Below are 15,869 nucleotides of genomic sequence, written 5' to 3'. Positions count from 1 at the left end.
GGTTGAAGAAGCTGCAACTGGGGTCAGGTACTTTGCTAATGATGGTGGTGACAAACTGCTGTAAGCACTGCCTCCACACTTTGATGTACTCTGGCCCTTCATGCATTTTACATAGTAGCTCCAATGTTATTAGAACTGCTGTTATTTGGGTGTTGCAGATCTTTTTCTATTGACTGGAATTATTGATTTTCATAAATAGTCAGATACAACCATTTTTGTTTTTCAAAAGTCCACTTACTTTAGAGTCCTATTAAATGGAGCATATTGTGCAAACTGTTTACCCTCCATTCACAGCTACAGTGTATGCAGATGTCTGTTCATGTTAAACATTCTTAAAATCCCACAATTTTACAACTACGAGTGGTGATTGAAAAGTTTTGAGCCCGAGCAAGAAGAAACTACAACTGAAATAATGTAATGTTTTACTTTCAATGTATCAGAGGCAATTGAGAAGTTTTGAGGCAGACCCAGAAAAACTAAGGCGTGGTTTTCCATCTTTTGCATTCTGAGAAGCCAATATTTCTCAACATTGCACCCAGTGAGTTTTGACTCACTGTTTGAAAAACTCACACATTCTCAAGAAAAAACTTTCCAGTCGCCCCATGTACTACGCCACCAATATCTTACCTGCTCTTTGACCCGGTGTCGCCGACCAAACAGTCCCCCTTAAAAATCAGTTCCCTTTAAAAATCGGTCCGCCCTATCTTCACTGCGCATGCGCCATTAGCCGCGGTTCACAGATTATCACCTCGTTTCTGCTTAAAACTGCACTCCAGTCATCATCTATCTCAGCAACAGATATCTGAAGCTTTTGTACAACAATCATTTCCACATAAATTCAGCATTATTTCATCATAAAAGATGGTGGAAGCGATCAGAGCACCACGGCTACACAAGTGGCTAGCTGATGCGTTCACTGCACGTCAGTCATTTCAAAGCGTTGCCGAGTATTGCCTTGTTTCTGCTTAAAACTGACTTTAGAATGATTTAAGAGGTTCTAACTTGTCATCTGATGGTTAATAATCCCATTAATCCATTTGATAGCTTTGGGTGAAGAGACGCTGTCTTAGACGAGTGGCAGAGCTCCGAAATGACGCATGCGCAGTGGAAGCAGGGCGGATCGTTCAGTCTACGACACTGGATTTTTACAGATGACACATATGTATGCGTATACCCAGCTATGCCATGACAGTTTCTATTTTGCATCAGCAGAATTTTTTTTTAACCATTCCTGATAGTAAATAAATGTATATCTGTACAATGCCGCTTATGTTATCATGTATGTCTGTTATCTTGTTTAGAATTTCCTGGGAAGTTCTTCTTTTTCAGTTACCAGACACCAGCTGCCCCATGGGATAGTGCAGCTTTCTCTGCTTGTAGGCTATGGAGGCAGCCCGTACCATTCGACTACGACTACTACTGCTACATGCGTACTGAGGATTTATACAGATTATGCTGCTCTAAAACACTCAGCACACCAATTTGTGAAGTTTACATCATTCTAAAACACCACACACACCAGTGTGTGATGGTTACATCACACAAAACACCCAGCACACCTATCTGTAAAGTTTATGTCATTCTAAAACACCCAACACACCAGTTTGTAAAAATTGTATCACTCCAAAACACCAAATACGCCAGTTTGTAAAGCTTACATCACTCTAAATCACCCCATTAGTTTATAAACTTTCCCATTCTAAAACATCAAACTCACTAGTTTGTAAAGTTTACATCACTCTAAAGCGTCCAATACATATTTGTAAACTTTACACCGCTCTAAAACACCAACACACAGTTTGTAAAGTTTATGATGCGCTCTAACACCCAGCACACCTGTTTTTAAAGTTTATACCACTTTAAAACAGTTAGCAAACCAGTGCTAACACCCAGCAGACACATTTATAAAGTTTACACCACTTTAAAACACCCAACACACCAGTTTGTAAAGTTTATGTCACTCTAAAACACCCAACACTTCTGTTTGTGAAGTTCACACCACTCTAAAACACCTACCACACCAGTTTTTAAAGTTTACTCCACTCTATAAAACACATGACACACCAATGTCTCACGTTGACACTGCTCATAAAAAACACAGTTTGTAAAGTTTATGATGTGCTCTAACACCCAGCACACCTGTTTTTTAAAGTTTACACCACTCTAAATCACCCATCACTCCAGTATGTAAATTTTACTTCACTAAAACACCCAGCACACACATTTGGAAAGTTTACATTACTTTAAAACACCCAACACACCAGTTTGTAAAGTTTACGTCACTCTAAAACATCCAACACCTCTGTTTGTGAAGTTCACATCACTCTAAAACACCTACCACACCAATTTTCTAAGTTTACTCCACTCTAAAACACACAACACGCCAGTGCCTCAAGTTTACATTGCTCATAAACAGTTTGTACAATTTATAATGCTTTTTAACGTATATGCCATTCTTAAACTCCCAGCACACCAGTTTGTGAAGTTTGTGGTGTATAAGATGTCTTGTTTTTCTTTTTTGTGGTGTACAGTAGCTCTGCAGGAGCACCTCCAATTTTGTTGTAACCCCCCCCCCCCCCCAAACCCCCATACATTGACATTAAAGACTATTCTATTCTGTTCTAAAATAGTAAAGTGCAAACAGATTAAAATTTCTTCTAGATAAATGACTCAAAGCATGAATTACTCATCTAAAGAACTGAAGATGAATTTCTATCGCTGCCTAATTGGTTAAACATGTTTGACAGCACTGTCTCAATCCCCGCCCACAAATCGTCACGGCTTGGTCAAAGAAAATGCCGCGTCTCTATCACTTGGCGGTAAATTCGCAAATTCCAACGGCCCCTGAAGGCAGCAGCAGCGCACGGAAAGCTGACAGCAGCAGGAGTTGGACAAGAAGGGTTGACACAGTTTGTTCTGTGGCCGGCTGTCACGCATGGCTCCCCGCGTGCTGTGGCTGATGGTGGCGCTGTGCTGCCACGTCAGCTCCTGCTGGGCTTTTACCTGTCCGCCCATCTGCCGCTGCAGCGCCGACACGTTCCACTGCAGCCGGGACACGGAGCTCCGCGCGGCTGCCGCTCCGATAACGCGCCGGCTGTAAGTAATAAGACCGCGGGCGGCTCCTCTGTGCCGCTTCATCTTCACAGGCATGGACGCCAAAAAAAAAAAAAAAAAGTTTATTTGACGACAAACTGATGTATTTTTTTTTTTTTTTTTAAACAGAAGATTCCCTCATCTGCCACTGAAAGAAGTTCCCAGTCATGCGTTCAAAGAGCTGCTCAACGTCACAATCATGTAAGTTTCCTGGGTTTTATTTTGGGAAAGAAGCAAATGTGAGTGAATTCATGGGAAAAAAGTGTACTCGTAATCTAAAATAGTCAGCTATTAAAAAAAGGGGTGAGGGGGTTAAAAAAATATGGGCTCCTGCTGAGTGGATGCAGGTCCAAACGTATTTGGACAGTAACTTTAAAAAAAAAAAATGCTTCTGTACACCATCATACTGGAATTGAAATTAAGCAACTATGATGTATTTGTAGTGTAGACTTTCAGCTTTAATTCAAGAGTTCCACAAAAATATTGCAAGTAGGAATTAGTTATTTCTAGTAATTGGACAAATTAAATAGAATTATATAACAAGATATCTTTAGACAAGTCAGAGAATGGATACATGTACATTTTCAAGTCACTGAATATGTCTTGGACTTCATTTACATAAAGTACACAAAAGTTATATTAAGTAATACAAGCTGTATAGTTGTATGGTAAATCTGTCTGGAATTGGCAGTTCTCAAAAAACCGAGTGAAGGAAACTCATGAAGGAAGCCACCAAAACACTCAGACAAATTGGAAGAGTTAAAGCTTTTGAGTCACAGCTTCATGGTGGTGTGGATCAGAGAAGGATTTTCTTAAAAATTAGGTATGAAATATTGACTACAGTTTGCCAGAAGGCATATGGAATACTTTCCTTTTTCTTGAATGAAAACCTTTCTCTGTTCTGCTCCACCATGAACCTGTATAACTGCTATAAATAGCTTAGCACAGAAGAATATAACTACTTCAGAGTTGTCATGAGTGTCTTGGTGGCTTCCTTCACTTGTCTCCTTTTTGTACAGTCATTCACTTTTTGAGAACTGCCTACTCCAGATAGATTTACCATGCAGTACCAACCTGTTTGCATTTCTTATTGATATAAATAAAGACCAAGACATATTCGGAAAAGTTAATGCATTGATCATATAAATTTACAAAAATTATAACTTTGTCCAAATTTGTATGGACCTGCTGTAGCTCTTCAAAGTAAAGCTAAATGTGATTAAAATAAATGATGGATTGATTATAAATTTGCTTTATCTGTACCAGTTTTAAAAATATAATCGAATCATACTATTGTTGCACAACTAGCCCACAAAAGTGCACAGTAAGGACCAAAATGATTAAATATCATTTTCCTCTAGCGCCACCTGTTGACTTGTGTACACAGAGCAGCTACATTCTCATTTTTATTTTAGAAGAGAATAAAATGTTCATAAATTGCTGACTAGAACCATGCACCAAGGTTTTAAAATTGCAGGTACATGAAAATACATAATTGTTTTCATGTACTTAATTATGTCTACGTAATGTGGCTGAGTGTTTGACAAACGTTTGTGCAGTATTGTTGGAATTTTTGTTACGGTTTCATGACACATTTTGAAACTTGCAATGACATTTTATAACATCTGAGCATTTAATAATGTTGAGGCACGCACTAGCGGTTTTATTACTGTTATCTTCACCAAGTAGCTGCAAATAATTCAGGAGAATGTGTCATGGTTGAAGATATTAATCATTTCTGAACAAAATGTTTTGTTGTTTTCAACAGCATTTGTATTTATATCTTTCGCAGACAGACACACGTCTCCAGTTTCCAGCAGCTTTTCATAAATGAACAGTAAATGTGACATTATAATAATGACAACAAGGAATCATCTCAGTCACTTTTGAAAAGAGACAAATGGACGTCTTCATCTTCTCTTGTTTTCCACTGAGCTTCACATAAATGTCACACTGTACATATTATGGTTTTTATGGCTGACGTGCACTGCTGCAGCCTTGTGAAGGCCACAAAAAGTTGTATATTTTATTTATGACCCAGACATAATTGTTGATGTTGACACAACCTTTCACCAGCACAGGAACACGCCGTTAAACAGGAAGAATACAGAATTCTCAGTTACATTTTTTACCCGAGGCCATCAAATATGGCCATCGGGTATTGCGAAGGCTTTTCATTTGTCCGCCCGCCTGTCCATCTGTCCATGTGTGCATCTGTCCGTCTGTCTGTGCTCAGCATAAGTCCAGTCTTATTACTGCCAGACTCTTGAAATTCCCAGGGAACATTCTTGAGACACAGACCTTGGACAAGTTCAAAGATGGCTAACCTTGATGTATTTTAGAGGTTAAAAAGTCACATTCTGTTTCAATCTGATCTGTTTTGTTTTTGAGTAACGCGGGTGACAGCCAATCAGAGTAGAGCTGCACCATCACGTCAGTTGCTGGTCTCTTCAAAACCACTTCATTTTGTTTGTTTATATACATGTTTCTCATATATTATGTAAGAGCTAGCGAGAAATAAACACTTTTAAAACTGAAACTGCTGTTTTTGGAACCTGATAACACCTCTGAACTTATTTACAAGACATTTTGCACAGTTTAGCATGGTGACGTCACTTCCTGTTGTAGCTACTTGCTAACAGCTTTGTTTCTGGTATATTATGTAAAAGCTAGCAAGAAATAAGCACTTCTAAAACTGAAACCGCTGTTTTTGGAACCTAATAACACCTCTGAACTTATTTTCAAGACATTTCGCAGAGTTTAGCATGGTGACATCACTTCCTGTTGTAGCTACTTGCTAACAGCTTTGTTTCTGTTATATTAAGCTAGCAAGAAATAAGCATTACTAAAACTGAACCTGATAACACCTCTGGAGTCATTTACAAGACATCCACCCTCCATTCAACTCCCCTCCTCAGCCAGCCTCCCATCCTGAACACCAGCTTGGACTCCTAAAATTTCCTGTAGCATGGCCCAAGCAGAGGGTCACCCCTTTGAGTCTGGTCTGCTTGAGGTTTCTTCCTCAAATCATCAGAGGGAGTTTTTCCTTACCACTGTCGCCTGTGTGCTTGCTCCAGGGGTTGGTAAGGTTGGACCTTACTTATGTGAATCGCCTTGAGGGAACTTCGTTGTGTTTTGTTGCTATATAAATGAAAATAAATTGAAATTAAATTGAAAATTTTGTGGACTTTAGCTGGCACGCTAACTTTTGCTAATTCAAAGCTAACTTCCTATGGAGTTAAATTTGTCTCATTAATAACTGCAAATACACAGAGGATGATCTACAAATATTCCTTGATTTGCACAACATGACATGAACAAATGATGATTTGATTTGAACATGTACAATTTGTATGTAAGACAATAGGATCTTAATAATTAATTAAACAACTGCAAATTATAAAAAAAAAACAAAAAAAAAACACAATGCTCATACAGCATTGGAGAACAGGGTATTTTAGCATTGCATTTTATTTTTACTTTATGAAAATTAGCATACAAAACCTTTCAACATAAATCTGAAACACTTCGATTTATAAATGAATGCAACATCTCTTCTAATCCTCACTGACATTCTGAAATGATTTCTGATGAGTCGTGTCACCTTCACCTTATTTACATCATTCTGAATAATTTCATTCAATGATTCATTTATGTATCACTTCCAGTTTGTTGGTCATGAGGGCTGCAAATAATGATTATGTTCATTATAAATGCATCTCAGATAGATTTATTTCAGTTTCTTCTGCACAATGTCAGATTAACAGTGAATCACCACCAGTTTATAGACACCAAGATAAGTACCTCGTTCCTAGGTGTCAACCTGACTCCAGAAAGGGCAAAGAGGGTGCAGGTTTCTTTGTAACCACCAACTCCACTGGGTGATTTCACTGATTAACAGCAGACGAGTTCATCAATGAATGACTAAATTCTAAATGACTGAATTAACTGCAGTTAATTAGGTAAACTTTGGGTTGTATTTATGCTGCATTCCAATTTTTTCACAACACCACAACTTGGAAAATAAGCTGGAAGCCTCCAAGATTTGCAGTATAGACTGCTACAAAAAATACTGACAAGCTATGTAAAGGCTCAACTTCATTATATCTTGAACACCTTTTTAAACCTTTTTTCAGTTTCAATTTATTTGTATAGCACCAGGGTAGCACTGTGGCTTAGTGGTTAGCACTGTTGACTCATAGCAAGAAGGTTGTGGGATCTTTTCCCACCTGGTCCATTCTGTGTGGCGTTTACATGTTCTCCCCGTGTTTGTCTGGGTTCCTTCCAGGTGCTCTGGTTTCCTCCCACATCTAAAGATGGTCACCCAAGTTGGGCGACCATCAATTCATTCAGTATAAAACATAAACAGAAAGCAATACAAGATGTTTGATATCAGCTAACAGCAGTGAAGTTAAAATTTGAGAAACAAAAAAATTAATAAAATAGAATTCAAACAAGAGATAAATAGAAACCACAAAATCAGTGCGAGTTGAAAGAAACAGAAAAAAGGTAAGTCCTCAATCTAGATTTAAATGAGTCCACAGAATCAAACAGTCTTACCACAATTGGCAAACTGTTCCATAAAAAAAGTGCCTGATAAGAAAAGGCCCAATAACCAGCTGTCTTGTTCTCCACCCTCGGATCACACACCGAACCTAGATCCAAGAATGGACCGCACGACCAGGTACATATGGTGTAAGTAAATCAACCAAATATGAACGCACTAGTCTATGAACAATTTTATATGTTAATTGCAAACCTTAAAGTCAGACCTCATGTGAACAGGAAGGGAAACCAGAACTGGAGCAATGTGATCAAACTTTGTTCTCCGAGTTAAGACCATAGTGGCAGCGTGCTGAACCAGTTGGAGACCCTTGATACTCGATGGAGGCAAGCCAGAACATTACAATTGTCAATTCCATGGTCTACAGTCAAAATGCTTCTGAAATAAATGTAGTCAAACCTCACTAATTTTGGGCCACTGAAAATGAAAATGATGTTTGAAATAGTTGACTGGCTCTAGTTTTAAGATGTTACTACTATGGTACTAAGGGTTATCGTTTGCTAATTTTTAAAGTGTTACAAAAAAAAAAGGTGAAATATTATTATATGAACAGTCAGAGAAACATGAAAGAATCAGAATCAGAAGAAGTTTATTGCCAGTGAACAGGATTCACCGACTAGGAATTTGCTTCGGTACAATGGTGCAACATTAAGAAGAGATAAAATGCTAAGATAAAATATAACATATGTGTCAAAATAAGATAAAATATAAGATAAAAAAAAAGAAATATGAAAGGCTGTGTGCAACAGAAAAACAGAAACAGAAAAAACAGTGCAGTGGGAGGAGTGCAATTAAAAACCAAAGTACACGGTCTAAAGTGACCCGTGATAAAATGATAAAGTGACAGAGTTAAGCTTAAGGTGACTGAGTTATGAGGAGTTCATGAGTCTAACGGCAGAGGGGAAGAAACTGTTCTTATGGCGGGAGGTTCTGGTCCGGATGGACCGTAGCCTCCTGCCCGAGGGGAGTGGTTTGAACAGACCGTGTGCAGGGTGAGAAGGGTCAGCTGTGATCCGACCTGCTCGGCCCAGAGTCCTGGAGACGTGCAGGTCATGGAGAGATGGAAGGCTACAGCCGATCACCTTCTCAGCAGAGGCCACAATGCGCTGCAGTCTGTGTCTGTCCCTGGCTGTGGCCCCGGCGTACCACACTGTGATGGAGGAGCAGAGGATGGACTCGATGATGCCGTGTAGAACTGCACCATCAGCTGGACAGGCAGCTTGGCCTTCTTCAGCTGCCGCAGGAAGTACATCCTCTGCTGGGCCTTCTTGATGAGGGAGCTGATGGTTGACTCCCACTTGAGGTCCTGGGTGATGGTGGTGCCGAGGAAGCGGTGACAGACCACAGTGGTGATGGGGCTGTTGGTGAGGGCGAGGGAGGGCGGGGGGGCTGTGGCTTTCCTGAAGACCACGATCATCTCCACTGTTTTCTGGGCGTTGAGCTCCAAGTTGTTGCTGCTGCACCAGGTCACCAGCCAGTCCACCTCCCTCCTGTAGGCAGACTCATCCCCATCCGAAATGAGTCCGATGAGGGTGGTGTCATCCGCAAACTTGATGAGCTTTACAGAGTCGTGGCTGGAGGTGCAGCAGTTAAAAAGACCCATGTATATAATTTATCATGAAAACTCTACTATCAACACAATATAATTATGTAGACTTAAAATGTAAAAACTTAAATATCTTAGAAAAAGTAGCCAACCAGCCATTTTTATTGTCATATTTGAATTCAGCATGCCAAAATCCATTGGAAATAGCACATTACATTTCTGAAGCAGACAACTTCTTAAAATTTGTAGACCAGTGTTCTAGATGAAACATGACCTTATACTTCACATCTGGTTATTTTCTTTCCATGCACAGACAGATTTGACCCAAAACCACTTTGTAAAATTATTTTTTGTAAATCATCTGATAGGAGTGTTCCATTCCCTGATTATGCTGGGCAATTTATTTGTTTTTCTTTGGGCATTGGGACATGTGTACCCACACCTTGAGACCAGAAAGGTTTACTGATGATGATATCAAGTCATGTCTGGGAGCATGAGCTGGTACTGCGCTTTACCCCATCCACAACACAGTGGAACTGACTTGGGTCCTCGATGGCAACCACCCAGGCAGACAACCGGTCCATTCCCACATCTCTAAAATAACCATCTATCCACCACAGCCAGGTGAAATGTGGGCATCCCATTGGCCTTCACCAGCTACTGAGGTCCTCAACACTCAGGCACCTATGTGCTGGATTATGCACTGAGAAATGGGCGGCAACATGGCCAAAATGTTATAGCTAATGTTCCCTCACAATGCAAGTAATACTACTCACCATAGTCTCTCTCTCTTAGTAACCGCTCTTTTGATACAAAGTCATTCCAGTGACACCCAACGATCTTTTGGAGACACCTAAGACATGCAGTCATCACCTTAGGTCTCTGGTTAGCATCCAAGTCTCACAACCATAGAGCAAGATGGGCAACACCAGGACTCTAAAGACTTGGACCTTCGTTCTCCTGCAAAGATGTCGGCATCGCCAAACACCTCTATCCAGTGACCTCATGACTCCACAAGCTCTTCACCTGCATCTCTCGATCTCCAAAGCCAAGGACCCAGACACATGTATGTCACTGCCGAGTTAATTGTATGTCACTACAAGTTCAACTTTTTCACCACATGCAGATACAGGTGTCTGGTAGCTCTTGATTGGCTGAGCACACCCGAATGAGTAAATCAGCTTTTGGCAGAGTAGGAAGAGATGAAAGATGTGCAGGTTTGTGGTCCATGAGGACTAGGATTGGGAACCTCTGACATAAAGAGACTAAGATGAGGAGTCCCACATGCATTGTAAAGTAATGTCAACTAGGACATTTTGGTCATGTGGTGCACTGCTCTCTGCTTGATCCACTATGCAGGCACCTCGGTGTTTAGGACCACAGTAAGTGGAGGAGGCCAAGCGACAACCAATGTATCACCTGACTGTGGCAGATAGATGGCTACTTTCCACGTACCAGACTTCCATGCCTAAATACATGAAAGCCACATTAAATAAACGTTGAGAACAAGAAAAGGACTGATAATGTCACCTCTATAAATGAGCTGAGCCGCCATCATTTCAACATAAGCGTTGTTTTTCAGTCACAAATTTGAAATGCTTCATTTTTAGGTGAGGAAAAACTAATTTTCTTTTGGCCTGCTCCATCATTTCTAACATGGTGAGCTTCCTACAGTTTAACAACCCCAAACTGGAAATACACTTCACTCAGTGCAGATCATCACGTAGAATAGCTCCTAAATGTTAATTATGACACCACACATAATGCAATCAGCAGCAATTAAGACAGAGCCGTTTAATTGTTTCTCGGTTTCAAGTGGATCAGAGTGACATTAAGCTAAGAAATGCTTTGGCTCATTACAGTAGAGTGGAATAAACAACAGCAATAACCACTGAAAGAGGAGCAGAAGACTGAGGGGGCTCCGAAGGGAGGCAAGCTGCATCTTCATCAGAAAACAAAAGTGGTCAAGGACAAATGGAGATGTCCTGTTGACTTTGTCTGTCTAAAAGTCTTTGTTTAGTTCCCATTTTTAAACATGTTCACTCAGTCTTCTTGGCCCAGATGCATCCACTATGTGTGGTACACTTGGAGCTTTTCCAAACACGAGGTGAAGTATGAATTGTTGCAGGTGGTATTTTAATGTTTCCCTCATGGATTTCATCCTAGTATCAATCAACTGTGTCCTATTTCTGAAAGAAAGGAGGTAAGGAAAGAAATCCATAACGGGAGCTCCCCGTCTTTTCTCGGCCCATCAATTTAAAAAAAAAAACAAAAGGTTTCTGTAAAATTCTAAATTTGTTGACCTGATTTCTCTTGCTAATCTTTTAAGAGGAGCTGTTTTCTCTCCACTGCAGTGACATTTCCCAGAGCGACTGCATCACGGTGATCCAGAGACATGCCTTCCTCTCTCTGCACAGTCTGGTTCAAATGTAAGTGACGCCACAGTGATCCGCTGCAACACACCTCGTATGTGTGTTTTGCATTTCATTTGACAAGATTACTCTGTAGAAACTGTATACTGACTTTCACAACTGCCATTGATGAATGGCGCAAATAAATTCAATGACAATACTGTGATCTCTGTTTTTCATCTTATTCGGTTTTCTTGTAGTTTGATACAGAATATCAACAGTCTGAGGGTTATAGAAAAAGGAGCCTTCACTGACCTGCCCAAGCTGGAATATTTGTAAGTCTGTTGTTTATTTTTATGTTATTATCAGCACATTCACCAGTGGTCTGTTTATCATATTCTCATTATTTGGGATAAAGTTATGCAAATATGCTTTTATATACATTTTATACAACCCCTGGCAATAATTATGGACTCACCGGCCTCGGAGGATGTTCATTCAGTTGTTTAATTTTGTAGAAAAAAAGCAGATCACAGACATGACACAAAACTAAAGTCATTTCAAATGGCAGCTTTCTGGCTTTAAGAAACACTATAAGAAATCAGGAAAAATAATTGTGGCAGTCAGTAACGGTTACTTTTTTAGACCAAGCAGAGGGAAAAAACATGGAATCACTCAATTCTGAGGAAAAAATTATGGAATCATGAAAAACAAAAGAACGCTCCAACACATCACTAGTATTTTGTTGCACCACCTCTGGCTTTTATAACAGCTTGCAGTCTCTGAGGCATGGACTTAATGAGTGACAAACAGTACTCTTCATCAATCTGGCTTCAACTTTCTGTGATTGCTGTTGCCAGATCAGCTTTGCAGGTTGGAGCCTTGTGGAGCCTGAGGAATAAATTATGGAATCACCCTGTAAATTTTCATCCCCAAAACTAACACCTGCATCAAATCAGATCTGCTCGTTAATCTGCATCTAAAAAGGAGTGATCACACCTTGGAGAGCTGTTGCACCAAGTGGACTGACATGAATCATGGCTCCAACACGAGAGATGTCAACTGAAACAAAGGAGAGGGTTAGGGTTAGTTGGGGTTAGGGTTAAGGTTAGTTAGTCACGCAATGTTGCAAAAGATATTTGTTGGTCACAGTCAGCTGTGTCTAAACTCTAGACCAAATACAAACAACATGGGAAGGTTGTTAAAGGCAAACATACTGGTAGACCAAGGAAGAAAGCGTCAAGACAGAAAACTTAAAGCAATATGTCTCAAAAATCGAAAATGCACAACAAAACAAATGAGGAACGAATGGAAGGAAACTGGAGTCAACGTCTGTAACCGAACTGTAAGAAACCACCTAAAGGAAATGGGATTTACATACAGAAAAGCTAAAAGAAAGCCATCATTAACACCTAAACAGAAAAAAACAAGGTTACAATGGGCTATGGAAAAGCAATCGTGGACTGTGGATGACTGGATGAAAGTCATATTCAGTGATGAATCTCGAATCTGCATTGGGCAAGGTGATGATGCTGGAACATTTGTTTGGTGCCGTTCCAATGAGATTTATAAAGATGACTGCCTGAAGAGAACATGTAAATTTCCACAGTCGTTGATGGGGCTGCATGTCAGGTAAAGGCACTGGGGAGATGGCTGTCATTACATTACATCATCAATAAATGCACAGGTTTACGTTGATATTTTGGACACTTTTCTTATCCCATCAATTGAAAGGATGTTTGGGGATGATGAAATCATTTTTCAAGATGATAATGCATCTTGCCATAGAGCAAAAACTGTGAAAACATTCCTTGCAAAAAGACACATAGGGTCAATGTCATGGCCTGTAAATAGTCCGGATCTTAATCCAATTGAAAATCTTTGGTGGAAGCTGAAGAAAAAGAAGAAGAGTACTGTTTGTCACTCATTAAGTCCATGCCTCAGAGACTGCAAGCTGTTATAAAAGCCAGAGGTGGTGCAACAAAATACTAGTGATGTGTTGGAGCGTTCTTTTGTTTTTCATGATTCCATAATTTTTTCCTCAGAATTGAGTGATTCCATAATTTTTTCACTCTGCTTGGTCTAAAAAAGTAACCGTTACTGACTGCCACAATTTTTTTTTTCCTGATTTCTTATAGTGTTTCTTAAAGCCAGAAAGTTGCCATTTGAAATGACTTTAGTTTTGTGTCATGTCTGTGATCTGCTTTTTCCTACAAAATTAAACAACTGAATGAACATCCTCCGAGGCCGGTGATTCCATAATTTTTGCCAGGGGTTGTAGTTCAATATGTTTGGGTTTCTTACAAAATTCTATGCCTTTGCATGCTTGAAATCCCTTGATAGGGGCAAATTTTAGGCCTAGAACAAATCAACTGGGGCGTTTTTGACCTATGCTTATATTGTTTGTATTCCCAACAAGTGTGAGAGGAACTCCTACATCAGACTGGAGCGCCCTCTATAGTAGAGGCAGAGCTGGAAGCTGATGGAGGATCATGATCAATTTCCCTGGTGGAAGTCATTGAGGTAGTCAAGCCCCAGGGGTTTGATGAGATCCGTCCAGAAATGCTGAAAGCTCTGGGTGTGGAGGGACTGTTTTGGATGAGACGTCTCTTCAACACTGCGTTGAGGTCTGGAACAGCGGCTATGGAGTGGCAAACTGAGGTGGTGGTTCTTTAAAAAGGGGGGACAGGAGAACATGCCCCAATTACAGGGGCATCACACTACTCAGCCTTCCTGTTAAAGTCTATTCGAGGGTGCTGGCTGATAGTCGAACCTCAGACTGAAGAGGGAAAAATGCACGTTCCATTCTGGTGTCCACTCTCACAAGGATCCTTCAGGGGGCCTGGGAGTAAGCCCATCCAGTCTACATGTGTTTTGAGGACTTGGTGAAGGTATATGATCGGGTACCCTGGGAGAAAATAAAACAAACACAAATTGATGTGTTGATATGTGTACTGCCAAGTATATGACAAAATATAAACATTTGCTAAAAAAATATTACAGTAAAAACTTGATTCACTACAACCTGATTTTCCTATAAATTGCAAGAAACCACCAAAAAGAAATCATGTCATCATATCACAAAAAAACTGTTCTTTTAAAGATTGAATGGGCCACACATTTTGACCAAAGCAGCACCCACATTTCAACTGGTTACTTTCTGGAGGTGACGGTGGACCAGCTATCTTCCTGGGTGGTTGCTATCCAGGATCCAAGGCATTTATGTGGTGTGGTAGATGCAGTGATGCACTGCATGCTCCCCAGGCTTGACCTGACACATTTTGTATATTTCCTGTTAACATTACTAGATACTTAGCCATTTTTCCATTATTTGTCAAAAGTTTCATATACAATAAATGTGCCCAAAAATGCTGCACAGCACTATATCCAAATGTTATTTTACCTCAAGTGAGCATGATTTGGAAATGACAGTTGCTCGATGATACAGTCATTTTGTTGGAAGTAAAAAATAAACAAGAATAGCTGAAAAAAGATTGGGAAATAATGAAGGACACTGTCTGGAAATAGACCCACAGTTATGCCGTCACAGCAGCATTTACAGTCATTAAGCAAAAAGACTAATTAGGTGTGTGTATAGAACAATCTGTCTAAATAATTTGAAAGCTAAAACGTGGCATACATCATTTCTTGCTTTGAAGGACCAGTGAAGTTGCCCGTTTGACAGCCTCAACCTTCAGGCTGCTGCTTCCCTGCATCATTACATGACAAATATGATTGTCAATCTGGGTGGTTGCCATCCAGAATCTAGTATACTGGAAGCAGCACCAGTACTTTTTCAGTTCACTATTGAAAACTAAACTGCAAAAAAAACAAATCAGGAAAAAAAAGGACAATCTGTAAAATGGAAAAATGATCCTGACATTGATATTGACTTTGTTTCACTGCACACAGTATGAAGCATGTTTTGTGTGATCAACTTAATTTTATTTATTAATGTACAGCAGTTCCTTAATTTCAAACTTGCAACACATTAAAAAAAAACTGAGACAATTTGTTCCAAATATCAGAATTCATTCATCACCTTTACATTGAGTTTTCTGGAGACATCAGGGGATGGATACATGTACATTTCCAAGTCACTGAATATGTCTTGGACTTCATTTACATCACTTGTTAAGAAATCCCACCAGTTTGTTAAATCTGTGTCAAGCAGGTGATGAGTGACCATGCCGGACTAGTGAGGGAAGCCACCAAGACGCCCATGACAGCTCTGAAAGAATTCTAGGCTTCTGTGTGTATGAGTGGAGAAACTGGGAATCGTACAACATTTACCGTTCACAGCTTCATGTCGAGG

General features: G+C 40.0%; 1 protein-coding gene across 1 annotated transcript in view; it reads left to right on the top strand.

Moving 5' to 3' along the window:
* The first annotated feature begins 2,844 nt into the window (after positions 1-2,844).
* The window catches only part of lhcgr (luteinizing hormone/choriogonadotropin receptor), a 31,493-nt gene continuing 18,468 nt past the window's right edge, over positions 2,845-15,869 (top strand). Inside the window, exons 1-4 of the mRNA XM_034185370.1 lie at positions 2,845-3,096; positions 3,223-3,294; positions 11,558-11,632; positions 11,815-11,889. Of these exons, the coding sequence (XP_034041261.1) occupies positions 2,936-3,096; positions 3,223-3,294; positions 11,558-11,632; positions 11,815-11,889 (383 nt within the window). The 5' untranslated portion in view covers positions 2,845-2,935. The remainder of the gene's footprint in view (positions 3,097-3,222; positions 3,295-11,557; positions 11,633-11,814; positions 11,890-15,869) is intronic.

The sequence above is a fragment of the Thalassophryne amazonica genome, chromosome 13 (assembly GCF_902500255.1).
Source record: "Thalassophryne amazonica chromosome 13, fThaAma1.1, whole genome shotgun sequence".
NCBI lineage: Eukaryota > Metazoa > Chordata > Actinopteri > Batrachoidiformes > Batrachoididae > Thalassophryne > Thalassophryne amazonica.
Note: the sequence above shows the minus strand (reverse complement) of the source record. Positions and strands in the feature narration are given on the sequence as shown.